The 27,582-nt window shown below is 36.2% G+C and overlaps 1 protein-coding gene and 3 long non-coding RNA genes across 14 annotated transcripts; all 4 read left to right on the top strand.

Annotated features, from left to right (window-relative positions):
* Positions 1-1,498: 1,498 nt before the first annotated feature.
* On the top strand, positions 1,499-5,457 carry LOC113713387 (uncharacterized). Its single transcript, XR_011822293.1, has 4 exons — positions 1,499-2,397; positions 3,239-3,304; positions 3,888-4,013; positions 5,190-5,457. It is a non-coding gene; the product is annotated as an uncharacterized lncRNA (long non-coding RNA).
* A 4,385-nt stretch (positions 5,458-9,842) lies between these two features.
* LOC140016318 (uncharacterized) lies at positions 9,843-16,906 on the top strand. Of its 11 annotated transcripts, none has more exons than XR_011822712.1 (6): positions 9,843-10,663; positions 10,794-10,849; positions 11,778-11,808; positions 12,401-12,521; positions 13,236-15,681; positions 16,433-16,906. It is a non-coding gene; the product is annotated as an uncharacterized lncRNA (long non-coding RNA). The 11 variants fall into 11 exon arrangements; XR_011822716.1 differs by having other exon boundaries at positions 10,744-10,849; XR_011822708.1 differs by lacking the exon at positions 11,778-11,808.
* On the top strand, positions 10,856-11,667 carry LOC140016319 (uncharacterized). The gene is made up of 2 exons (XR_011822718.1): positions 10,856-11,029; positions 11,081-11,667. It is a non-coding gene; the product is annotated as an uncharacterized lncRNA (long non-coding RNA).
* Positions 16,907-24,099: 7,193 nt separating the features above from the next.
* Positions 24,100-27,210, top strand: LOC140015639 (wall-associated receptor kinase 5-like). The gene is made up of 3 exons (XM_072068362.1): positions 24,100-25,134; positions 25,246-25,377; positions 25,687-27,210. Exons 1-3 carry the CDS (start codon positions 24,243-24,245, stop codon positions 26,952-26,954), a joined length of 2,292 nt encoding a protein of 763 aa, XP_071924463.1. The 5' UTR covers positions 24,100-24,242; the 3' UTR covers positions 26,955-27,210.
* Positions 27,211-27,582: the final 372 nt, after the last annotated feature.

Here is a 27,582-nt window from a genome sequence, read left to right as displayed (position 1 = left end):
TACTTTGTGTTTTCTCTGTAATGATTTTTTTAACTATTGAGAACTTAAGTTTTGTCTTGCAAATCTATACTAGTACAATAGTTTTAAACAAAATTAAACATTAAAATAAATGTTTGAAAAAGAACAAAAGCACATTTATTACTTGCAGTAATGTAACAAAATTTTCTCAACCATTATCAATATTTTCACAAAACTATTAAAAACTAGCAATTGACAATATTAAAAAGGGATAATTTCAGAAACCTCCCCTGAGGTTTCTGACAATTTCACTGACCTCCCCTGAGGTTTCCACAATTACACTGACCTCCCCTGGCAGAACTTGGGACCCAATTGCTGACATCATATAATGCAAAATTACTATTATACCCAAGACATTTTGTGTTTTGGATAGTATTGGATTGCATTTCTATTTATTTAATGTATGGTTATGAAATTTGTAATGATATTACTCTTGGATTGCAGTTTTGGTTTGCACCTTATTACTGTTAAGGTTTTATAAATGACTGTTTTAGTTCTTGGATTGCACCTTACCTCCAAAATTTGGGAATTTACCCAAATTTTCCATTTTCTAATATTCCTACAAATATGCAAAATTATGCATATCTCTCAAATCTACCCAATATTAATGTTTTGTTAAACTCTAAATAACAAAAATATGAAATATATTATTTAAATATATTTTAGTTACACACAAGTTGGATGGGTAACTAGTGTGTCAGAGAGTTGCCATAATCTCCTTAAACCCGCATGCGGGTTTAAAGAGTATTCGGATATTCTCATATGCACCTATGCAAATCGAACCAACCGGATATCTTATCCGTATCCCATTTTTTTAAATAAAAATCTTATAAATTTGAAAAATAAAATCAAATTTAGATGTATTAGGGTTTTAAAAATATTATATAAGTGATAAAAATTTTATAAATTGTAAAAATAAAATCAAATTTAAATAATTAAATGTTATATTTGCATAAGAAATAATACAATAATCATAATAATGATAATACAATAATATTGATGTAATAAAACTGCCATTAATTTAAATATTTACTTATAATGCCCAAAGAGCCTAATTACCAATTTTTTCTTCTCGCGCTCAAATATAACATTAACCCGCATGCGAGCTAACCTTGAAATAGAAAAAACGCAGAATCCCGCTTGCTGCAATAATGTTCTTTAGTGCTGCAATTATAAGAAATTAGTATAAAATATTAGCAAATTATAAAAGTACATTTTCAATTATATGAAATTAACAAATTTTGCCACCTATGTTGATGAAAATTTTTATTTTTTGCTAAAAAATAAAGAATAATACTATAGCATTAAAAGGCAATTCGTCAGGCAAATATCCTTCAAAAGGCAATGCTACTTTAAACATATTTTTCTACTTTTGCCCACGTCAATTCATCAGGAAAAGTTTTCGTTTTCCCACCATTTTTTTACCACCAATTTTTTTCCTTTTCGCCCAAAAAAGAATTTAGACGGACATTAACTTATAGTAGGTTGCAAAATGGCCTTCACAAAAGCCCCAATCTTCATCATCCTCTTCCTCATCACCCTCCTCCCGATCTCCACCAATTCTCAAGACCCCAGTTCGGATTTGCTCTTGCAGCTCGAATCCCTCCAATCCCAGTCCCCCAAAGGCGGCGTTATCCATCTCACTGATTCCCTCAAACGGATTCTATCCATTCCAACTCATCGTCCCTGTGCTTTCCTCGTCTTCTTCGACGCCCAACAACTCCACTCCAAACCCGAACTCTCCCTCCCTTCTCTCAAATCCGAGTTCTCCCTCGTCTCTAAATCCTTTTTAGCCAACAACCCTCCAACTTCTCACTCAAAACTCTTCTTCTTCGACATCGAATTTCAAGAATTCCAGTCCTTTTTCGCCCTTTTCGGAGTAAATTCTCTGCCCCACACCGATGTCAAGAAAGACTCCGTCCAGATAAATGCATCAGATTTCTCGAGGCTCGCCGAATCCATGGCTGAATTTGTCAAGGCCAAAACGAAGCTGAGCATTGGGCTAATTGATCGCCCCTCTTTGATTTCTAAGAAGCAATTGATGTTTCTCATTGCTGTTATTCTGATTTCGGCTCCATTCTTGGTGAAAAAATGATTTATGGGAACACCCTTTTGCACAATAAGAGTATTTGGATGACCGGAGAGATTTTTGTCTACTTTTTCAGTGTCTCCGGTTCAATGCATAACATAATTAGGAAAATACCCATGTTTTTGGTTGATAGGAATGACCCTGGGAAGTTGGTTTTCTTTTATCAGGGGGTCCGGGATGCAATTGGGAGCTAAAGGGTTCGCGGTTGGGTTCTTGTACACTGTGGTGGGATTGTTGCTGGCTTTTGTTACTCATGTTATTGTCTATGTGAGGAATAGGAATGCTCAGAGGTTGGTGATGTTTATTTCCTCCTGGGCTGTTTAGATGATTTTTGTTGGCATTCTTGTCGCATTTCTGGTTTCTTGATTTTAGTTTGTTCTACCGTGTTAGTTTTTGTTAGTGTTTCAGATAAGGAAAATTGACGTTTTATTTTTGGTGTAAATTAACAATGTACCTTTCATTTTGCTTTTGTGCTCATATTCTGTATTTGCAACTGTTGCTAAAAAAATTGAATCATGTAATTGGCAGTGATTTATGTATCTTTTTGGTGTTGTCTTGGTGAAATGCTTGTAATAAGCATAGCAATCACTTGTTTTCTCGTTTTCTATGGTATCTGTTCTAGATCTTCTTTCACATGTAGATATGGCGTTGAGATAAGTTTCCGACTAAATGAGGAAAGGTGCAATTTTGAATGGTAAACCTGCGGCCAAATTGCAAATCACATGCCAAATTATGAACTAGAGCTATAAGTTGGCATTTGCAGTTGGTAGTGGGTGTTTCTTCAGGAGTTGGAAGAATTTGATTCACAATTCCATAACATTTTAAAAGGCTATACTACGTACTCAGTAATTAGACTAGAGAGGATGATGCTTGAGTGCTAGAGCTTAGTGCAAGAGGATACTGCTATATTATTTGTGATATAAGTAATTCTCAATCAACTTGCACAACGGTGATCTTTATGGTAGTTTTCTAGTTCGAGTAAGAATAAGTACTTTGTAAAATCTGTTTTGCTTGCTTTCCTGGAATTTAAGTTTCATGTCTTACATGGTAGTTTCATGTCTTACATGGTAGTTTGTTCTCCATATAGCATTATTTTATACTATATAATCACAAACTTTTTGCTGGATGTAGGTTGGATTTTCTGTTAACGGAGTAATAATACTAACTTTTATGTGGGTTTTGAAGGCATTCCTTGAGGTAATACCTTTTCTTTTCACATGAATGGTTCCCATTTTTGGTGCCATTCTTGAAGTAAATTTCATTGTGAATGTTTTGCAATGTCCTGCCACTTGCCTAACTTACTAGTTTGATTGGAATACAATATTAAGGGGTGCTGGTTTTCTATGGAATTAATACACCATGACAAACAGCAAAAGTAATTTCAGAGATCTAGAACAAGAAAGTTGTTTTTTGCTTTTAAATGGCAAAGAAACATTCTAGTTATGTTGGTACACATTGCTCCTACTTGACACCTTATATCATGATCGACATTACTTGGTTATCATACTTGAATGCTTATATGATATTTTGACATTTCGTAATGCAATGGATGCATTCATTTGCTAATTATAAATCATTGTCATTTTTTTCCATTTATAGATATAATTGTTGTAGGAAAATTTTCAATTTTCATGGTGATAAAGAGTTATCATTGAATCAGAATTTTTCATTAATAACAATATATAGTTGCACTTAAATGTTCGCTTTTGTTTATATGCTGATTTTAAGTTTAAGGATGGAGTGTAATTACTTGTAAGATTTTTTTTGTTTATTGTACCAGTTGTCACTAGATTTGGTTCAAGAATGGCTAGCAGAGAATGCCAAGGAATCAATATTGGGACAGGACATGAGTATTAGTGGAATAGCAACTTATCAGCCATTTGATGGATTGATGGAGTTGAAAGTGGTAAGTACTTTGACATTACGTCTCATTTCTATCTGTTGTGCAGTTAATACTTGTTGAGTTGCGTAAAAACCTCTGAAGTTTATTGCATTTCCTGCTTCTACTGTGCAAATTTTTCTGAAGCAATTTCTGTTCTGAAGTGCTATTGACTCTATTAAAATTGAAGGAGAAACTTCCCATGCAGCAAGTAATTTGAATGAATGCCTTCTATCTGTTTTATGGTTAATACTTGCTGGGTTGCATAAGAATCTCTAAAGTTTATTGCATTTTCTGCTTCTACTGTGTTAATTTTTCTGAAGCAATATCCATTCTGAAGTGCTATTGACTCTGCTAAAATTGAAGTAGAAACTTCCCATGCGGCAAGTAATTCGATTGAATGGCTGCTTTGATGATGTATATTTAATTCATATGAAGTATCTTTTGGTAAGTGCTTTAGAATGAGTAGAATCTTGGTGAAGAATCTCCACTTGCGATACAAAATTGAGTGTGAAGCTAGTTGATATCCTGATTCTATCTAAACTAAAGACAGAAAAACAAGGGAAAGACATTCGAAATGAACAAACTTGCAATCATGTGTACGGTGCTTGGACTTGCTTTTTATCTTGTTGCTGTATACGCTGATTCACTATTCTTGTAGGCAGTAGTTGGATTCATGTCTCAAGTAATGGACAAATTAGTATCCTTCAAAAGTGCTTGGTAGGTGACAATATTAACTTGTAGTATCAAGCCTCAAAAGTGCTTGGTAGGTGATAAGGCTGCTTTTTCTTGTTTATTAGACCTTATGTATAGTTACATATTTTTAGATATATGAAATCCTATGACATTCAAAGCTTCAAAGACTACTTTTGGTCTAAAACACAATGAAGTTTGCAAAGTTGTTTCTCATAAATGTGGAATCGTTTGTTGCTGTCCTTTGACATCTTAATATTAAAATAAAGAAGTGGAACAATTCTGCCCATATAATCCTTGGCTCTTAATGAATGTTATTAAACTTCCATCCTCTAGTAGACTCTGTTTCCGAACTACCCATATAATGTCTCTTTTTCTACTCTTTGTATAGCCACTATCTAGATGAGACTTAAAACAAATGACTCACTTTATTTTTTGGTGACTCCTTAACTAATTTTCCTTGTTTTAATTTTTCTATCATCTACTAATAACTTTACTATTTTATTGCAGATATATTGCTCATTTTAGAGGTTTGGAAGATTAGCAGTACGGCTTACGTGTCGACTCAAAAACTATGGTTATAGTGCTATCTTAAGTTTAGAAAATGTTTCGGTAGCACGGAAAATGTTTTGGGACTTGGAATTGTTTTTTAGTGTAGCCTTGACTTATATGGCAAAATTTGCTCTATTGAAACTTATCAAACTATTTGTAGTGTGATGTTGCACTTATTTATGACATTTGAATATTTAATATGTTATTATGGCATTTCCTATTGTAACGGGTGTCTACGTTTGTTATTTATTAAACATTGCTGATGTTTTCATTTTTTAGATATTATTGTAGTAGGAAAATCATCAAACTACACATTGCAAGGTGTTGTAAATGAGTAGCATTTCTCAAGCAAGCTGTCTTTATTGACAATTGTTGTTGTCACTGAATCAAAACTATTCATTGATAAGAAATTGTTGTCACAGTTGATAAGGGGTTTATTGACAACAAAGTTGTCACTAATTAATATATACACTGACTATGTTGCTTCATGCATCATTGACAAGAAAGCATGTCGTCACTAAATTTGTAGCTTTTATTGACAACATATCTTGTCATAAAAAAGTTTTTATTCACTGACGACTTTAAAGTCGTCACTGTATACTTTTACCGACGGAGATTCAGTGACGACTCTGTGACAACCGAAATGTTGTCAATAAAAGTCATCAGTGACGACTTTTTGCTTTTTTGTGACGAAAAGTAGTTGTCATTGAAGACCAAAATTCTTGTAGTGCGCCTATCTAAATTCGGCATCTCAAAACATAATACTCAAAGACAAATTTGAAAGCCAATCGAAGAATGGCCAAGTACATTCTAGGGCTATAAAGTACACTTGTTTAATGCCACAAAACCATCCAAAATCACACCAATTAAAGTTTAAAACCTAGAAAGGTTTTCTCAAAGTTTTCCAAGTTCCACTCAATTCATTTGACAAAATTTTTTAGCTTTGGCGACATTCTTTGAAAAAGTACAACTTCAGTTCCGTAGGTCAAAAAATCACAAAACTTACACCGTTAGAAAATAGACTCGATGTACTAATAGACTTTAGACGACATCTTCTTGAAATTCAACTCATTGGTTACTCAAATTTTCAGTTCAAAATCACTTCTGTCTCATGTGCAAAACAGAACAGTCATGATTTTTCAAGAAAATTTGTAAATTTTCTGGTATTTATAGGAGTTGAACCAAACCCTAATTTTTGTACGGTTAAAAGAGCTACGAGTCTAGTTTCAAATGCAACAAACGGAACTCAATTTGGATTTTTCTACACCAAGATATAACAGATTTCCCAAAACTGTTCAAAGTCTCCTGCAGGAAAAAGTTTCAGCAGCACTTCCCCTTACTTTCCCTAATTTCCAGCCATTTTCAAGGCTTCATTCTCATCACAAGACAGCCTCAAATCAAGTTCACAAGGTATAGGATACATAGAGTACTTATTTTAGCCACAAAACTAGTTATAATCAACATATACCTAAGCAGGAAAATTGTCTACCAAGGCTGGAAAATCACCAACAAAGCTAGAAATCCCTCAAGTAATGCAAAAATCGCATGTATAAGCTGAAAAATCTTCATGGCAGGTTTAAAATCCCATAACAAAGCTGGAAATAATGTATCAAAGCTGGAAATAATCAACAAAAGCTGAAAATGGCAACCTACTACACAAAACCGCAAGAATCTTCCCTCAACCTACTACAATCAAGTCATATTTCCAACCAAATGCAAGATTAAAGAGAGAGAGTGGTTCCTTACCAAGAAAACCTGCAATTCCTAAGGAGACTAGCAGCCTACAGCTTTCTTCCCAAAAATCACACCACACAAAGTCCCTTCCTTCCTTGTTGCTCCCTTATATGGATTCTTTTAAGGTTTGAGGTTTATTTCCTACTAGTTCTAGCTTGGAATCAAGGTGAAGTTAAAGAAGTTTTTCTCTCTTTTCTTGTCTTCCTCTCTCGGCCAAGAAGGTGGAAGAATGAAGGATTATTGCTGAAATTTGCAAGATAAAAACTAGAGGTGGTTTTAGTCAAAGAATGTCTTGATTGCCAACACTTGGCATTCCATCATTTTTTTTTTCCTTTGCTTTGCCTTCTTTTCCTCTCTTTTTATGGTCAAAACTTTTAGCCAACCCCTAAACATTTAGGGAAGGAAACATGAAAGAGAAATAAGAGGAATTAGGGAAAGAAAATCTTGGTCAAGTAGTGTTTTTGACCGATAACAAATGACGCGAGTTTGCCTATTTCTTTGCCTCTCTTGTACTTTTATTTGAACTTATGGATTCACTAACTTACTCTTAGCACTTTTAATCACATACTTCCCGTTACTTAATACCCGTTCTTATCCACCAAATCTAACGCGCACATCTCACTAGTCGGTCAAACTATCTTAATAATCTACAAAACTTAACATACACTAAAATATAAAAGGGAAATGATAAGATCTTGACTTAACCCTTAAAATCATCATAAAATTAAGGCTAGCAAATAAGCAAGTAAGGTAAAATTAAAGGGAAATATAAATTAGTTTTTCAAAAACAAGAGAAAATTTTGGAATAATTTTCGAGTCCTCACACTTTCTCCCCCTTCCCTAACTATCCACTTTTGCCCCTTCTCTACATTAGGTCACTAGTATCAAGTTGAAGCAACTATCCACTTCTCTGCATTTGGTTCTATCCACTTGTTGAGCATTATTCCCCCTTAAGCCATTTTTCGTGATCTTCCCCACAAACTACGCACTCCACATTTTTTTAGTTAAAAAATAATCCAAAATTTCAATTAGGAAGTGGAACTTTTCCCTAACTAACAAAAGATATTAAGAAAATAAATATTCAAAGTTGCTATGTAGCCCATGGGAAAAAAAATTAGAGTACTCCCATTCATTTAAAGTGATGGTAATCTTTTTTTTTTTATGAATTAAAAAATATGTGGCCTCTTGGAAGGCACATTTTCTTTTACTGGTGAAAATTTTGTAATTTTATTTTTAAAATGTAGTACACTTTTTCTTTGTCAATACCATCACTCTCACTTCATAATTGGAAAACTACAGTCAAAAAGCTTTTGGTATTGTACGCGATAAAATTTCAAGTCTGCAAATTGACAAGAAAAAAAATACATGACAAATATGCAATATATAAATTTAAGAAAATAGGTGAGTACAGTCTCCGGAATTTTCTCGAGTTTGTAGAGAGTTTCCTTCGATTCTTCCCTTCGAATGCTAATCCAAGGGTTTCGTAGCTTGCTCTTGGATCCACCACTAATTCTTTCAAATCTTGATATAGAAGATTTGAAAATTTTAGAAGATATTTGAAGACTCAAGTCTTGATATATGGAAGACTGGAAGACTTGAAGAGCTTGACGATCCAGACTTTTGTAGCTTGGAACTACAATACTTGAGCGTATGAGATGCCTCTTGATGTCCCCTTGACTTGGTAAAGGGACCCCTATTTATAGCCATAGTAAGAGGTAGAGGTTGAAAACATGTATACCACTCTACTTGTCTTGCAAGACGTGCAGCCATATTAGAACTGTGTCAGTTTAAATATTATCTTTTCATTTTGTATTTATTAATAAAGAGATAATATCAATGAGTAGTTCCTTGATTGGCCAACCTTGTAGGGACACGTGACATGGCCTCATTTGATTGGACAAGCTATTGCAGTATATAAGAAATACATATAGATTAAACAACTCTAAATATTATCTCTTTAATAAGAAATAAATATTTAGATATCTATCCAAAATTTTGTCAAGTCATATAGACATGTGACATGATATGATTTGGTTGGTGAAAACATCCCGATAATTTCAATTGATTGGAACACCTCAACTTGACACGTGACGAAATATAATTGACCATTTAATAACCAATTTTCTAAGTGTACATAACATATGACAATATCCAATTGGATAAAAATAAGTCATAAAAATAATTTATAGATCAATGGTAATTTTAAGGATTAATTAAAATTCCATTGTCTACAGGTATCATAATTGAAGACTAAAGGGGTGTTGTTATTTTCTTGTTGCTTTGGTCAAAATAATAGCGGAAAGTAAAGGAATATACAGTGGGAGATATGCCTTAATTTCGATTAAAAAAGGCTTCTTTATTCTTTAAATTAAAAAGATATTCTTTATTTTCATGAACCGAAACGATAAATATATATATATATATATCTTACATATATATAAAAAGTTAAGACTTCTTCTCCCAGGTTCAGCCACGTGGCGGGATGAGGAGAGGGAGGAAAATTTTCTTCCGTTTATGCCCTGAGAATATTGAGTGGTTCTCCAAACAGTGTATCACTGTTGAGGTCATTTTTGTCTTTTCCTATGAAATTACTACCTTGCCAGATAAAAATAACTAGCCCCAAAACAGTAACTTACTGTTGAGGGCTATTTTTGACTTCTCGCGAATAGCTTTTTGCTTTATTTCTCAGTTGTCATCTTTTCTTAGACGTAGTTGCCATCATCTCTGTTGTTCTTCACTTCTTTGTCTCCGTTATCAAAGACAAGAAGTCATAGGAGTCAAAAAGTCAAATAAAAATCTGGAAGTGCACCGATGTGGCAGGAAAGCAAAACACTCCCTTTCTACTTCATTTTACAACTTTAGCCCATCATCTTTTGTTTTCTTCTTCCTTTCTATTTCTCTCTGTTTCTCGTTAATTTTTCTTTCAGTTTTCTTTTCTCCCACAAAGAGTCAATTATGGCTGCCCATCCATATCTAAACTGTGGGATTGTTCCACAAAAGATGATAATCCTTCTTTCCTTTTCATTGTTCCCGTTTCTTGGACTATTCTTCTCTTCGGTGGAAAAAAAAGGAGTACAGAAGCAACTGAATAGCTTTTAGAAATAGTGGCCAAGAAATGGGTTGTCCACCTGCTTTCTCCAACAATTGGTCAACAATTTCAGGACTGGCTTCGCTAAATTGCAGCTGTTCATCGGATTTTTTCATTAGTCCTTGTCTATTTCTTTTTATTCCCCGGCCATTCTTTTCCTCTTGCTTTGTCTCTTTTTTTCTGTTTGCCGTTCTTTACTTTCCCCCTCCTGTTGTTTCCAGATTACTCGGTCAATCATTTCATGATTTTCTTCCCTAAATTATGGCTATCCATCCAATTTTTTTACTTCTTTGCTCTCTATCATATCCCAACCATGGGATTGTGGTTTGTCCTTTTGTATTCATTTTCATTTTCCGGTTGAGAAATTATCGAGACTGAAAAGAAAAATCTCTAACAATTTATCAGTTTGCATCTTTATCCGCTCTGTTCATGATGGCTAATACCATTGCTAGGGATATAGGTTTGTCCTTTTCTTTTCCTTATTTTTGACCACTTGGCAAATTATCTAGAATGAAGGAAAGTTTGTGCCTCTATATAAGGAACAAAAATACTGGTCACAAAAAACTTCACGTTTCTTCAACCTTGTCCTCTGCAACCTTTTGTACTAAAGGTAACTACTACTCTTCTTTGTTTAATTTTTTCCCTACCAGTATTAAAGACATTGGATAATCTGTCTACTTGTTATTTTAGTTGCCAAATTTCTTGAGGGGGTTAATTGCACTTTGAAACAATTGGTGCAGAAAAACTTCTGATTAAGCGTCCACAGATTTCCAGTAAGCAGTTGCTTCAATTTCAGGTCACTCTCTTCAGTCCTTTAGTTTCTTGCTTTTTCTTTTCCTGTTAATAATATGTACAACTGATTATGAAGGAAGGGTTGTCACCACTTACTGAATAGAGATAACCAAGCTAAAACAAGTTCAATTCTCAATCTGAAGTGTAAGCTGAGAATAAAAGATAAAGTGTCTTACACATTAAGGTTTTGGCCCACGTTGAAGGTATTATGCACAAAAGAGTCTTACACATTAAGGTTTTGCCCCACGTTGAAGGTATTATGCACAAAAGTTAGGTAGGCGATAGAAGAAACAAAATTTAAAACTGATAATCCTAATATTGAGTTTCTAGGATTTGTTGTGGCTGGCTTAGAGGTGTGGTATATTAATTCCTCAAAGCTATTTGTAAAGGCAACGTTCCTGGTTCCACAGAACTCTCAAATTTTAAAACCACAATATGTTGGCTGATCTATTAATATTCACGTATTCTGGATACAGTTAGTGATGCATAATCGGTTCTATGAATACTATTACACCCAATTAAAGATTACAGAATCTGTGGCAATTTCTCTAAATCCGAGTATCTATAAAGCTGGAACATTAAAAAAAACACGAGGTTTCCTTGATGAAATATGTTTCTTGACGAACTTTGAACCATACAACCTGATATTTGCATGAAAAAATGCGCAGACCTAATGGAGCCAGATTGTCTGGTAAGCAACAGAAGTGTGTTGTTTCGTGGCTTAAAATGACTGTAGTTTTTGGGTTGTAAGTTCATTTGGTTTCACTTATTGACTGAATATGGCTGAAAATGATTGTACCTCTGCAATCTTTCCTACTAAAACTAATTACGCGTTTCTTTTTGTCTAATTTTTTCCTCTGTCAGTATTAGACTTATTAGATAGTTTGCATAGTTTTACGTTGACTGATAGGATTCTTCTGCATGCTATTTAGATTGCCAACTCTGTTCAACGGTTCAGTTGCGGTATTCCTCTGTCAACAACTTTTTCCCCCAAATTTTGGCTGGTCTTTTGATTCACAAAGATCGTATTCTATCTCATATCTCAATCATGTGATTATTGCAAAAAAGGCATTATTGTAGATTTGATCGATTTTCCAGTTTTGATGACAGTCTTAGCAATTTAGGTCTCTACGTTTTGGGGAAATATGGAATCAAAAAGAGAACAGACATATTTATCACTCCTTATTTTGTCTTGCAACCTGAGCTTTTACTAGTGGAAGGAAATAGTAGCAACAAAAAATCCCACCTTGCTCTTCGCTGCTTTTTCTCTGGTGCCTCCTTGGGTAAGATAGATTTTTCTTTCCTTTTTGTTAATTTCTTTACATAACAAATAACAATAGTAGATAAATAAAGAAACTAATGTATACACATTATTGATCATAGTCTCTCTTTGGATTTTATCTTCGTTGACAAGGTTTGTTTCATTTTTTTATGTTTTTGATTAGATGTTCTTCATTTTGTTATTTCTTTTTCTCATCTTTTTTATTAAATGATGTTCTGATGTTTGAGTTTTTTTTTGGTTGGTGGTGTTTGTTTTGGTTGCAAGCAAATACAGATGTTCAAACAAGTCAAGTATGTGAAATCTCATAGACTAATGACTATCAAGCGTTTGATGAAATGTCTATATGAAACTTGGGATAATTAGCAGAGAAAACGTGGAGAGAAAGATTACACAGGTAAATTCTATTTTGCTCTATAACCTTTTTTTTCTTCTACGGCCAATTCTTTTTGTGTTTTCTAGGGCACTTTATCTTTCCTTTTCAACCTTTTTTGGTTCTGATCTTGATCTCATGTTGCTCATTCTATGTTGATGTTCGCTATATTTTCGCTGGTGATAGATGTCATATGGAAGTTTACTTTTGATAATTCAGTTTGATTTTTGAAAAATTTTGTTCATTCTTTCAACCTTTATATGCCTTTCAAGTTCAATTTGGTCCATGTATACTTTCAACTCTTCATCTTTTCGTTACTTTTCCAGAATCTTTTTTGTGGCTGAGCTAAGATTTCTTAAAAATAACTTTGATGTCTATGCCTTTTGAGGAACATGATTACATAGGCTTATCAGAGGTTCCTGCAATGGAAAGTTCTGAAAAGAATAATGCTCTGCCTTTGGGAGATAAATAAGAAAATAAAATGATGCATTGTCCTGCGTGCTATGGGAAGGGTCTAATTGCTCAGAGATGGGTTTGATACAATGTAAAGTTGTATTCCATACTCTGACTTTGTTGTATCTGTAGGGAGAGTTCATACCATAAACTGAAAGTTACACACTTCACAGTTTAGCTATGTTAGGCCCATCTTGATCGTTAGCAGCTTTCTCTCTGCAATTATTGTTATCGGATATAAGTTTTTCTGTTTAGCTGATAGCTTGTCGAAAAATCTCCATGCAGATGCTTAAAATGTAATGGGAAGTGTATGGTGCCTTGAGTAACTTGTGGTTCTTGTGGGCCTATCAAATGTGTGACGTGCATGGGTGGTGGTTCTCTTTTGACTCGCAAAGTGGCTGTTATGAGATGGTATGGCCTATGTTGTTTTGCACAATATATTTGGCATGCCATAGCTCTTACAAACTTTAGGACATAACTAAAAGAACATTTTGGATTTAGTTTAAAAGAACATAACTAAATGAACTTGTTATCATGACAAGTAAATTGATTTTGAATCTAGCCTGAAGCATTTTGGGAGAAAAATTGTTAAAATGCTAAATGAACATAACTAAGTAAAAGTTGGGGTTCAGTTTGTCATTAAAAGTTGGTCCCTATGCACATTCTTCACAGGTAAGGGCCATTAGTCCATGATCCATTGGACAGTCAGTTTAGGGCCAGATATTGAAGCAGTGCCATCTGATTTCTTTTGAATAATTTTATAACTACTTTTTCAGTTTGTTGGTTCATTCAAGAATGGCAAGTATGTTGGTTCATTCAAGATCATTCAAGAATGGCAAGTCAAGTATTCACACAATCTTCATTGGACAAACTTAAATGTGCTAGGCTTGAAACCCTCCTTTGAAGTAATTGTCATGGATGGCCAAGTAGACCCTGTGGACATGCGTACTAGGTCACTTAAGCCTACAACAACTTTGGCTTGTGATTTATGCGTTTGGATGCTATGTTGAGATCCCTACCAAAGCTAAAAGAGCTTTAGTGAACCCGACCAGAAAATGTGAAATCACTCTGTCCACAAGATTTATTGTTTCAGTTTTGTTGTTTCTTGCTTGGCATTCCTTCAAGTTATGCTGTTTGCCTATTTCAATCTGCCTCATAGTTGTGCCATGATGGAGAAATAAAGGAAAACAAAATTGTTTTAAGTACCGATTATGCATTTTGTCTGTGTTTTTGGCTGTCCAGGAAGACACTTTCGACTCGAAAAGTGAGTGCAACAAGTAGAGCTGCTTGTGACGCCCGAAGGAAAAGAAAAGGAAATTTTCTTTATTTATTTATTTTTCCGCGTGCATTTTTCTTACTTTATTTTATTATCAAAATTTTCCAGAGACTTTATAAGTGAATATAGTTTTTCCAACCATTTTTCTAGTATAAGTTAGTTCGGGTTAATTTGGAAGTCTATTAAGGACGTGGGACCCGCTCGTGCGGTAAATGCGTTATATTTTCGATAACTTGTTGATGTTTTGTATTAAGAGATATTATTTTACAAGGTGTTAGGAGATAATTACAGGTTAGTTAGACTAATTAGTATGGAGAGACAAGAAAATAAGCTTAAACATTTAAGGTGCCACGTGTCGCGTTTCAATTCAGGGGTGGACTTTTGACCAAAATATTTTACCTTCTTAAAGCTAATTTTGGCCAATGTATTTCTTCATTTTAAGCTCTCTTGGCCGAACTCCTTAGGGAGAGAAAAGAGAGAAACCTTCAACTTTTATTCTTCATTTCTTGCTTTGATCTTGCAAACCAACCAATTAAATCTTGAATTTGTCCACACAAAAGACTTGCTAAGGGAGTTTGAAGATCTTGGTGGAGTTGTTTTGCAAGAAAAACCACTAAGCTACTACCTTTATTGAGAAATTAAGGTATTTTGCTTGGAACTCACTTTTTGTCTCTAATAATGGCCAATTGGTGCCTTATGGAAGCTAGTTAGGTGATTTTATGAAAGATTTTATGGATTGGAGTGGAGTTATCTAAATTTCTGATTTTTTGGGGTTTTTTCTGTTTTCATATGATGCTTATGGTTGGCCTTGGATTGATGGCTCTAAAGTGTCTTAAATGGATCCCTTGTGCATCAATTGCGGTTATTTGCGGAAAATTTCAGCTTGTGCGGAAAATTTCAGGTTAAGGTTTCAAATCTGCCCTGTTCTGACCGGATTTATTTGAGCATGTTAGATGCCGAATCAGGTTTAGGTTAAAACATGAAAATTGTAGAAAATGGTGTTACTAGCTGCCTGCAAAATTTCAGCTCGATCCGAGCACTATAGCATGTGAATGACCGAAATACCCTTGACTGCCCATGAGCCCTATTTGGCGCCCAGATTTCTGTTTTCATGGAGTTTTTCATTTTTGACCCTAAAAATGCATGATTTGGCTTTGAAGTCTTCATAAGAAATGTAGGTTTATGTCTTGGCTTCGAAACGCCATAAGATTCGTTTCAACCCGATAAGTGTAGCTTCAGTTATGGATATTGTGCCGAAAGGTGTATTTGATAGTCTATGATGTGTATGTGGTTGATTTGAGATGAAATGGTGTTGCTTGTAGGATGGAAAAGTAAGGAAATTAAGGGGATATGCTGTCCGATCTTTGAAAACATTTGATTGCTTTGAGTTTGAGTTGAAGGGCTTGGATTTGGGTAAGGCAATGATATATGATGGATGATTCTTGAGCCGTGGAGGTGAGTAACCCTAAATTATTTCGAAAGCTACTTATGAACTGTTTCCTGCATTCTTTATTCAATTGCATATCATGCGTGCTTGCATGGGAGTTCATGGTATGATTTGGCTTCAATGAGTTCTTGGGGAGTCTTGTGCTGAACACCAACGTCTCCACCACTTGTTTATGTTCATTTGGAGCTCAAAAAGGGGCTCCCTCTTACTGTTCAACGTGAAATGATCTATTGGAGCGTTGGATGTTTAAGTACAATGATTTCACTGGCTCACCAGAGCAAAAATACGTACATTTGATCTCGGAATCATGACATCATCGAAATGCATTATTGTGAAATATATTTGATTACTGATTTTACTGGTTACTCGCTGAGCGTTAGCTCACCCAAAAACTATTTTATTCCCCTCCACAGGGCTCGAGGTGAAGGAAACATTTGTATTAAAGTTCTCCGTGTGAATGGTTGGAGGATCTACTGTACCATTGGAGCTCTAGTTTTAATTTGCGTAGTATTTGAGATTGTACTTGTACTTGTACTTATGTGAGAACTGAGGACCTTTGTCTTATGCTGGAAATTAGTATTGCTTATATCTCTTGAGGTTTTAGTTTGTAGTATATGTAAATTGTGGAACTTTTGGTGTATATTTGTGTTAAGTGATTAATTATGCATATAATTGGTGAATATTTTCCCCTTTATTTTGCTAAAATATGGTGATAATTGATGAATTTTACTCATATTTGATTTTTGGTGTTGTTTTTAGGAATTGTTGGTGAGAATGGAGTAAAAGGCGCATTAAAGACTAAATTTTCAGAAGACAACAATTTAGAAGACGTGACCACGCTTTAATCAGTTGAGAAGTCCCAATGTCGCAAGAATTGAAGCAAGGCCGAGGTTGACTCTTTATTTTTATTGACCAATTGAAACGAAATCTTTGTTTCTTGATTGAGATAAACTCTGTTAGTTAGCTATTTTAGGGATGATACATTTGGGTTCCTTTTTATTATTACTATACTTATTAGAAGTACAATGGGAAGAGGACTCTCGGCGGGTGAAAGGAAACGTAGGAGTATAAGAAGGAAAAAAGAGCCTTCGGCTAGGGGGCTCTCTCGAATCCTTTTTCTTCTTTTTCCTCTTGATAGACTATAAACGCTAGTATTTTGTCGCTGCGAATTCACCATGAGGAGCGGCTAATTTCTTTTCTAGTTGAAGGATAATTGAAGCTTTGGTTCGACAATTCTGTGAGATCTAATTTGATTTATTTGCTTCATCTATTTCTGAGTATTTATATATTCTCTGTCATCCATGTTTATGATTATTTTTTACAGTTAAATACCTGATCAATATTTAATTGTTGAAATAGTCTATTGCCATCTAAAATATCAAATCCATAATTGTTTGGTGGTTTTAGTATCTGTGGCGCGTGATGTAATTTGATTGTAAAAGAAACTTTCGAATCTATGTCACGGGAATACATAACCTAACTTAAATGAACCGAGCTTGTGTGTTTGTTGGTTAGAATTGGTAGCTTCTCTAATTATTAATGCTGTCAATAGGTTAAATCCTAAGAGCTTGTTTAGGGTTGCTTAATTGGCAAGAGAAATAGCCACAGAGCGTGTTGTGTTGCACTACTTGTGCGAGTAGGTTGGTCATTTGCTGCATAGCAGCAGCTATTTGAACGTTGGGGTCTATCTGGGGTTCAGGATTTGGTCCAGTAGAGGCTTCCCCCGTTTCCCTAACCGATGTGGGTTGCCTACCGCGACCTCGTCCCCGACCACTTCGTGTTCCTTCCATAAGTTCACTCGGTCTAGGCAAAAGTACCAAACCAAAGCAGTAATAAAGCAGGTAAGTAACACATAAACTTTCACATAACACCTATTGATACATTTCACACAGGGTCACAAGCACACATATATACAAGCCAAACATATATATACAAGCAGTCAGTCAAGTACGGCCAAGGCACGTACGTACACAAAAGATCCACCTGAGGATAGGCCTATCAAAAGAAATTTACACGTAGCTAACTCTACATCCAAAACGGTTAGCTAAGGCTCTATCCCTATCCCTATGTACATTCACAACCACCACTATCCAAAAGATAACCTAATAATCATGGCCTAGTCAGTCGCTGAAGTCTGGGACCCAGGCGACGGGGTAGACTCCTCTCCAGCCTCGGCCCCAGCATACGAGGCCTCATCACTAGACTCCTCGAGTCCGTCGTCGCATAGGTTAAGGATCGCCTCAGCACGACCCCTGACCTTGCGAGCTCGCTTAACCTCACGCTCGCGGGCATCTCTCAGTTGGTCGCAGAGATCATCAACTCTGCCCTCGACCTCGAGTACGTCATATTCTAGCTCTTTAATACGCGAGGCTTGCTTCTCATTGGTCGCCCTAACCTGGGCCACCTCGGCCTCCAACTTGGCAACCCCAGCTTCCAGCTTAGTATTCTCCTTAGCGAACTCCTCACGTTCCTTTGCCACCGACAAAACTAGTGCATTTGGGTAGGCATAGTTGCTACGGCACTCGCACTGTCGAACGCGGCTGGCCGGGCTCCAACGCACCACGGCCCCTTTCTGCCTAAGTTGATACTTAATTGGCGGCAGAGCGCTACGAGAACGATCTCCTGCCAGGCGGTCACTCGGGTCACCACTCGCATCCATCCTATAGCAAAGGAAGAAATAACATGAATAACCTTAATAGGTATAAACAAAAGCATCCTCAAGTCAAGCACTTCTATTACACCCAGGCTAATTCAAACCTAGGCTCTGATACCACCTGTGACAGCCCCACCTTCCCCTAAGGCGAACCAAAGGGGTTAGCGGACTGCCTGCCCAGCTCTCGCCAGGACTAACGGTACTGTTTACGTCGGTCTATTACGTTCCGGAACATAATAATGCGCGCAAACAAGTCAAAATCTCAAAATAAAAAAAAACGAAAATTCGAAACCAAAATGAACAGTAAAATACACGTCAGAATCCGGCCGGATTCTCGGCCGGATACAAGGCCGAGAGCAAACTCCAAAATTTCATTTTTTCCCCAGGCAATCCGGCCTGCAATCCGGCCAGTTTCTGGCCAGATTCCTGGCCGGATTCGGCACTGTTCATCTTCGCCAATTTTTTTCCTTTTCTGTTTGAAAGCCGTGGTGATCCGAAATCCGTCCAAACACCAACCAAACATATATATACATTGAAAACCAACATTTACAAGCCAAACGGCCTACCAAAGTATCCATTTAGTTCATACATATACAAGTAGCCATTTACACACCAAACATTGGTGGAAACAAAGCACTTAGGGTTTTCACCCTCAAGGAGCTTATACAAAATACATATACATGAGCTCAACTTGAATCCAACTATCATAACCTTTCCAAAAGTGTTCATTTTCCTGTAAGGAAAACAAATAACACGGAATGAGCTAAAGCCCAGTGGTATACCACTACATAAGCAACCAAAGTCACATAAACATGGCCAATCACTTAAAGTTCATGATAAGCAATGAAGTGCAACGGTAAAAGGATACAGTCGGCACTCAAGAGCCCATTTCCACGCTTGCAATCTTGATCCAACCTCATTGACCCTCCATCAATGTTAAAAGAACCAAACCGTAGACCACCCTTTACTTCCACTTCCTTCCACCCAACATACCCCAACCGGGCCCGCACTCCATTTCAGTAGTTTTGGTAATACTCGAGTTTACCGGAACCAAGGGTCTCATTACCACAAGGTTCCCCAGTACAGTCCCCGTGGCAATTCAATCTTCACGACCAAGCCCTCGCCGGCTCGATCCAATTGACTACCAAACGGGGTTGAGCTCAGTAATGCAGTAAGGCCGTTGAACATCGTCCAAACGACATCAATTCAGTTTCCATGAAATGGAATTTACCAACCAATATATCAAGTTCAGTAATGCAATAAAACGGTAGCCATTCAGTGACAATATCAAAAGAGGTGAGGGCGGTCAAGTACACCCTCACCTTAATCAATTTCAATATCCAAGTAAGCCATCAAGGCATCACATAACATTTAACAAAGCCACATAGTAACAATTTAGTGAGTGGTATACTCACCAAGTGAGAAAGTGGTGTTTCATACACCGTGGTCACCAAGACGTCGTGAGCTACCGTCACGCCCTAGAATCACGCAACAAATGCAATGAGACTCGATAACGAGTCATATAGCAATGCTAAACACAACCCCAATAGGGTTTCATATGCATAAATGTGCATAATAGCAAACCAGAAATTAGAAAATGGCCTTAGTCTTGGCCCCCAAATAGAAAACTGTTTTACACTTATTATGCGGTAATGGCGTCAAATTCTCTACGGTTATCGGATGGGGGTGTAAGACCCACCGTTTCGAAGCTATGAAACAGGGTTACAACAATGTAGAAGGTCACTCAATCCAGTTCCTAGCTTAACTAGGTCGAAAATGCCAAATACCCTACCAGAATTACCAAAACAGGTTTGCAAATCACACAAAACTGTAATTACTATAACTTAGTCTATACAAGTCCAAATACCGATATTCCAAAGGCATAAGTTAGCTAAGTCATCCAGCTACATTTCATCAGAAGACACCAACTCCAAAATCCAAACCAATTCCAGTCAAAATAGCCAATTACTATCGCAGTTTTCGCATTCTGTCCAAAGCAGAACAGCTACAGTAATTTCATCATAACTCATTCTACATTAATGCAAATGACCTGAAATTTTACAGGCACCTCAAACACATCAATACCTACAACTTTCATGTTTTGAGCAAAGTCTAATTCGGCCTCTAACCCAGTGATCTAAAACCGGACAGAATTGGGATTTTAAGAACCCTAGCTTTTCAAATTTCCAACCAAATCCAAAATTGATTGCATTTATCCACATTTCACATCCACTAGAGCCATTATAGTCCATTGCCAATCATCACAAACAACCACACCATCATAATCCAATTAAACCAGAAAAATCATCATAAAATGGAAAACTTCACCAAATCAATTCAAACCAAGATAAAAATCAGAAATTTCAGCACTCTTATCACTAATAAGCACAACATAAGCATCATTAGGTGTAGTAGGATGTTTCAAGCTTCACTTACCAAAAACCAAGAGAGAGGAAGATGTTGTGCACCTTAGTCCTTCAAACAAAGTTCACCAAACAACTTACTAGCACTAGAAGGAAGAATTTTATGGAGTGAAAACTAAGTTAAGCAAGTGGTTTAGTTGATTTGAGCTAGAAGTTTGCTAGAATGTTGAAGAGTTTTGTCTTTCTTCTTGCTTAGAGAGGGCCGGCCATAAGGAGGAGAAAAATGGTGAATTTTGTGCAATTTTTGGATATTTAACCTTTGGTCAAAAAAGTCAAAATTGTGAATAGTAATTCTTAAAAGGCATCCAATAAGAAGGTGACACTTGTCACCTTCATAAATGCATTCTTATCTTTCTTTCCTCTCTCACATCAATCATTTCACACACACTACTTATCTCTTAACACCCGATAAATTTTACACAGTATCCGAAACTTAACCTTATTGGCCGAATTTTTTCGAACTTTTCGCACTAGTGGGTCCCACATCCAATATATATTCTTAATTTTCTAAAAATTCACCAATGCTAGAAAAATCATCTTAAAACTATAATTGCTCATAAAATCCACTAAGAAAATATTTCTAAGCCAGAAAATGCAGAAAACATGCAATTAAGGGGAAATAAACCCTAGGAAAATAATTAGGGTTTTACGGGTTCTCACATGAGCAACCCCTTGAAGACGTCCGAGGCTACTGTGACAACTTCTACAGTAAACACCATACGCAAATCATGCTCGAAATCATAGACCAACAAACAGTTCTTCATTTCTTGTGTTAGCAAAAAGAATCAATTTTCATCAGAGGATACAGTAGCAATCATGTATTAGCCAATAGTTCAATTTCAGTTGTATCAATTGGTTAGGTTTCTTGTTATAGCAGTTAGTTAGATCCTACTAATGGAAGAGAGTATACTAGCCTATAAATAGCCATTGTATGAGGAAGTTGTAATCAGCAACGGAGTGAATGAATGCCCCAATCCTTTTGCATTGAATATTCTTCCATCTCTGTTTCTTTCTTTCATCTTCTTCTTCCTTTCTTCATTCCCTATTATTCTTGCTTCTTGCTTCTTGCTTCTATCTCTTCCTTTCATTCTTTCTACAGTCTATCTAATTATTCTCAATAATGCCCATAGAGATAACTAAAATCCAATTGAAATCTTGACAACTGTGTTCAATTGCATGTCAACCATCCTAAGTATTTAGAGTGCTTCACATGCCCTCAGCTAATGCATGTGCAGGCAACATTTATGCACAAGGTTAGCAGTCTTTATGAGACTAGAATGTCCAAGAACACTAGTTTATTCACGATTGCATCAACTAATTAAGATGTGGTGAACCAACTTAGGGTTATTTCATACTGATAGGAAAAGGAAAAAAAATAAAGTTTTAGTCCCTAGTGTTTCGTACTTTTGTGAATCTAGTCCTCTCCAATGTTTGGCACCAGTGTAATTTTGGTTCCTAACTTTCAGCAAAAATAAATATGGTTCCTAATATTTCCAATTGAAGCAAATTTAGTGTAATTGACGGATTTTCCCTAATTACTAACGAAATCATGTTATTTGCAGTCACATGTTCACTAGATTGAATTAAAAAAAGAGAATAAAAAAGCACCTGACTTTAGACAATAAGAATATTAACTTATGTGATGACACATGACTAATTAATTAACCGCAAAAATGGAAATAAAATAAAGAAATTTGTGAAATTATATACATACAAAAACCTGTAGGGAATCTTTTGCTTAAGGGGGAGTGGGGTTGGAAGAGAGAGTGAAAATGACAGGTGCTAAACATTTAGGACCAAAACTATTATATTTCTTCTGTGGGAAAAAACAACTCTTCCATTGGAAATTTTCTTATTTTCTCGACAGGTGATAGATGAAAAAGTCAATCAATTTTTCTCTTCGGATTTATTCATCTTCAAAACAAAAAAGTTGGTAGAAGTCCCTGAAAGAGACTGACTAGACTTATGGGAATACTTGGGATCGACAGAACAAGTCATCGTATGTTCCTAGAGTGCTCCACACGGCTGATCCCGATCAGCCAAGGAACATAAGTTCATTCACAATTGCAACAGCCAAGACGTGGTAAATCTTAAGGTTATTTTGTTCATCTACTATAATTGCAATTCTTCGTTCATTTGTTTGGTAGTGGTGGTAGTAGGGTACATGCTGGGAAACTAATGGGACAAAAAAAACCATGTTTTCTACTGGCGATTTTTCTATTATCTAGCGAGGTGATAGAGGGAAAAGTCAATCATCTGATCTCTTCTTGACTCCACAATTAAATAGCCATCACAGTCCAAAGTTTCCCGAGTGATGAAGCTTGTTCAAATGATACTTTTCGTGTTGACGGTGTCCTTAAAGCCAGCTATCACACCAGCAGCAACATACCCTCCTATAGCCAAGGATGGCTGCATTGATACCTCTGGAAAAGTAAAGATCCCATGCCCATTTGGCATGACAGAAGATTGTTATCTTGAGTCGAGATTTTCAGTCAATTGTAACAACTCTTTAATCCTTCCATTCTAAGCATATATTTTTTTTATTTTTAAAATTTTTTTCTAGTAGAAGAGGAATGAAATTTAAAAAGCGGGGGAAGAGAGGAGAGATTTGAACCCAAGCCCTCTAAATCTTGGAATCTCAATCTTAGGCCTCCGTTTGATAACTAGATTCAACATAACATATTCAAATGCATTTGATAACAAAAATTAGAACTTTTGAATTAATTGAGTGGAACCAAATATTCTAGACAAAATTTACTCTAAAAAATAATTAATAAACTAACCACATATCAGTTAATATGATATACACTCAAATGCATCAAATATGATATTTAACAATTTAATAATTTAATGAATTTCGCCTTCAGATTTTAAATTTAATATTTTAGTTTTCAAATTTCAATTTTATCAAATACACTCTAAGCAGACTAAAACCTCATCGGCCGATGCATATATCGTAATTACTTTCATGACATACATTACATCCAAAAACACATTTATGATTTTTTTTCTCATATCAAGTGGAAAAAATTTATCGGTTCCCTTATTGTTTTTCACGTAAATAAATGGAAAGAGTAGGGTGGACTTGAATGTCTTCCCTTACTGAGTCTTTATGTCGTTAGCATAAGCAACCCCGTGAAGACGTGGACCCCATCGTCGACAGAGACTAGTGTGAACAAATGCTCCTTTATATCTTGACTGCATTCATTTGAAGTTAACCGTCCTATTTGGGGTCTACAGAAGAAGTTTCAATGGTAAAATGCGTAGGCCTTTTGTGCGTTTACTGGCTAAGTCTTCCCTTTACTTGGAATGCCTATAAAACGTCCCTATTTGGGGTCTACAGAAGAAGCTTCAATCGTAAAATGCGTAGGCCTTCTGTGGGTTTACTAACTAAGTCTTCCCTATCGTAAGTTTAAAGTCCTTAGAAGTGCACAATTAACAATTGCAACTCTCTTCCGTATAAGGAAACTTGCTTCTTTGAAAAACAATTCCAATGGGCTTCAATCGTTTGATTTTACCGATGCTCTTGCATTTGGTAATTGCCTTGATGCTGTCTTCCGCTTCAACTTTGACATCCCCAACATTTTCTATAGCGATGCCCGGCTGCCAAGATCATTGTGGAAATGTAAGCATTCCATTTCCATTCGGTATTACAGAAGGTTGTTACCTTAACGAACAATTCTTTATCAACTGCACCAACTCTTCAACCTCTGTCCCTCAACCAGTTCTGCATAACAGTACAATCAATGTCACAGAAATATCTCTGGAAGGTCAGGTGCACCTTATGCAGGATATAGCATCTGATTGCTATAATAAAAACGGAAGTTTATTGAACAAGAAGTCACCATGGATAGAATTATCCGACCGTTTTACCTTCAGCAGTACAGCTAATAAATTTATTGCCGTTGGCTGTGATGCCGTGGCTATAGTTTATGGTTTTGGTCAAAACCGGAGCTACACAACTGGATGTGTCTCTTTCTGTGATTATAAGGAAGATGTAATTGATGGCTCTTGTTCCGGCATCGGTTGCTGCCAGACAGATATCCCACCAGGGGCATGGAATATTAATGTGAGCTTGGCCAGTGTTAATAACCACACCAAGGTGTGGGGTTTCAATCCTTGCAGCTACGCTTTTGTGGTCGAAGAGAAGGCTTTCAATTTTTCTGCAGATAGCCTCACCAACTTAAGCGATGATTTAAGTCTTCCCGTCGTGGCCGATTGGACCATTGAGGAGGTGTCATGTGACGTTGCCCAAAGAAACACGACCTCTTATGCATGCTCTGGTAAAAACAGTCACTGTTACGAACCTTTCAAGGGGTTGGGATACCGTTGTTCTTGCAATCAAGGATACGAAGGCAACCCATATCTTCCTGATGGTTGCCAAGGCATGTGCGAAAATTTTGTTAAACTCGTCTAATAAACCAGTATGTATATGTGTGTTTCAATTCACATTTCAAATTATGCTTCTGCTTTCTATTTTTTATTGAATTCTACAGATATTAATGAATGCCAAGATCCAACTCTTTACAATTGTACGAAGAATAGTGTTTGTCACAACACATTGGGCAACTACACATGTCCTTGTCTCAAAGGGTATCATGGTGATGGGAGAGGTGGAGATGGCTGCAGTCCTGACCATATAAATTGGTCTATGATTGTTTCAGGTTAGTCTACACTTTGAAATGATTGGAGAAGCAAAGGAGAATTTATCACTATGGATTGAACCATCTCTTAAGTGGTGTGATAAATATGTGCTGTATCATGAGAGTATTAAATTAAGATAAAATGAAGATTTCTTGAAACCCGTTCCATTTGGTTTAAGATGGCAACTAATCATAGTATAAGAGAGAAAGAAACCTAATTCTTTTCTTTACCAGGTAGTGAGAGAACATGAAAGTTGATAATCACTTGCAAAATTAGAGTCTTTAGCTGCAAAGTATCCGATAGATCTCATCATTTGCTAATTTTTCAGTCAAATTTGTCAACAGGTGTTGGCATAGGCACAGCAATTCTACTTTTCTGCTGCTTTTATTTGTGTTTGGAATTGAGGAAAAGAAGGGAAAACAGATTGAAGGAGGAGTTTTTCCGGAAAAATGGTGGATTAATGCTACAGCAACGACTGGCTCAAGAAGGAAGAAACACAAATGTTGCTAGAATTTTCACTCTTGAAGAACTACGAAAGGCAACCAATAATTTCGAGGAAACTCGAATTATTGGTCGTGGAGGATACGGCACAGTTTTCAAAGGAATCTTAGTAGACCATAATTCTTGTACTGTTGCCATTAAGAGGTCCAGAGAAGTTAACGAAAATCAACTTGATCAATTTATTAATGAGGTGATTATGCTTTCCCAAGTTAATAGTAGAAATGTCGTTAAACTTCTAGGATGTTGCTTAGAGACGGAAGTGCCATTACTTGTTTATGAGTTCATCGACAATGGTACTCTCTCCGAGCATTTAAGCAGCACAACAAAATCACATCATCTTTCTTGGAATATCCGATTAAGAATAGCATCAGAAATTGCCGGAGTTCTCTCATATTTGCACTCAGTAGCTTCACCACCGATTATCCATAGAGATATCAAATCGGCAAACATACTTCTAGATCAAAACTACACTGCAAAAGTCACAGACTTTGGAATATCAAAATTGGCTCCTTTAGATGAAAATCAAGTATCTACAATGGTGCAAGGAACATTTGGCTACTTGGACCCCGAGTACATGCTAACAGGTTTGTTGACAGAGAAAAGTGATGTTTACAGCTTTGGGGTAGTTCTTATAGAGCTACTGACAAGTAAGAAGGCATTATCATTGGATAGAGTGGAGGAAGAGAAGTTTCTTGCGAATTATTTCATTTCTTCACTGAAAAGTGGTCACTTGATCCAGGTTCTTGATCGCAACATTATGTGCGATGTAAGTATTGAGCTTTTGAAAGAAGTTGCAATGATTGTTAAATCTTGCTTGAGTGTAAAAGGTGAAGATAGACCGTCTATGAAGAATATAGCAAGAGAACTTGAGGTATTGGAAATAAGAGCAAAGCAATCTCCAATTCAAGTTTCTAAGATTGATTTCACCGACACTGAGGCCTCCTTGCTTGGTATGCAATCAACAAATGCACATGTCGACGGTGGTGATTCTAACTGCATACATACTGAGAGTCATAGCATAATGGAGCATATGATGGTACCAATTGCTGGTGGGAGATGAATGATAGGGTGTTCTGGAGCTGCAATTTTCGACTTTCCAGTTCTGGTGCACTTCTTCATTTATTATTACGAGCTCCTCCTAGAAATGTCAAATGGAGTTGAATTTTCAGCAGTTTTCTCGCAATTAATTTTGATTGTGTGTGAGTAGATTATTTGATCCAAGGCCTCTCAAGTTGAATTGTAGTTCAGTTCTGCTGGGTTATGTAACTCTTACAATATTTAGTGTAAAATGGTATAAATTTGGTCTAAGCATAACATTCGACTGAGTTGGCGTAAAAATCACGATTAAATCAAAACCATATGAGTTTACACTGGAAGTTATAAGAATTAATCAACTGAACCTAACTACAGAGACCTCAACTTGAGGGCACCACTTCAGCAGATAATGATAATTATTTTTACATGACTGATTAAACAAATAAAAAGTGGTACTATTGAGATAAGGAGAATAAAAAGCACCAGCAACCTGTTGGATGCTGCACCTTCTCACTATTAGCCTAAACCTCCATTCCCACTGTACTGATATGACAGCTTTCTCCTTGAAGTTTATTTATTGAAAGCTATTAAAAATATCCAGAAAGCTCTTAACTAAATTAAAACTGATTTATATTGAATGAGTAGTGGAAATT

Source organism: Coffea arabica, chromosome 10c, assembly GCF_036785885.1.
Source record: "Coffea arabica cultivar ET-39 chromosome 10c, Coffea Arabica ET-39 HiFi, whole genome shotgun sequence".
Lineage (NCBI taxonomy): Eukaryota > Viridiplantae > Streptophyta > Magnoliopsida > Gentianales > Rubiaceae > Coffea > Coffea arabica.
The sequence above is the reverse complement of the archived record's forward strand: the minus strand, read 5'-3'. Positions and strand labels throughout refer to the sequence as shown.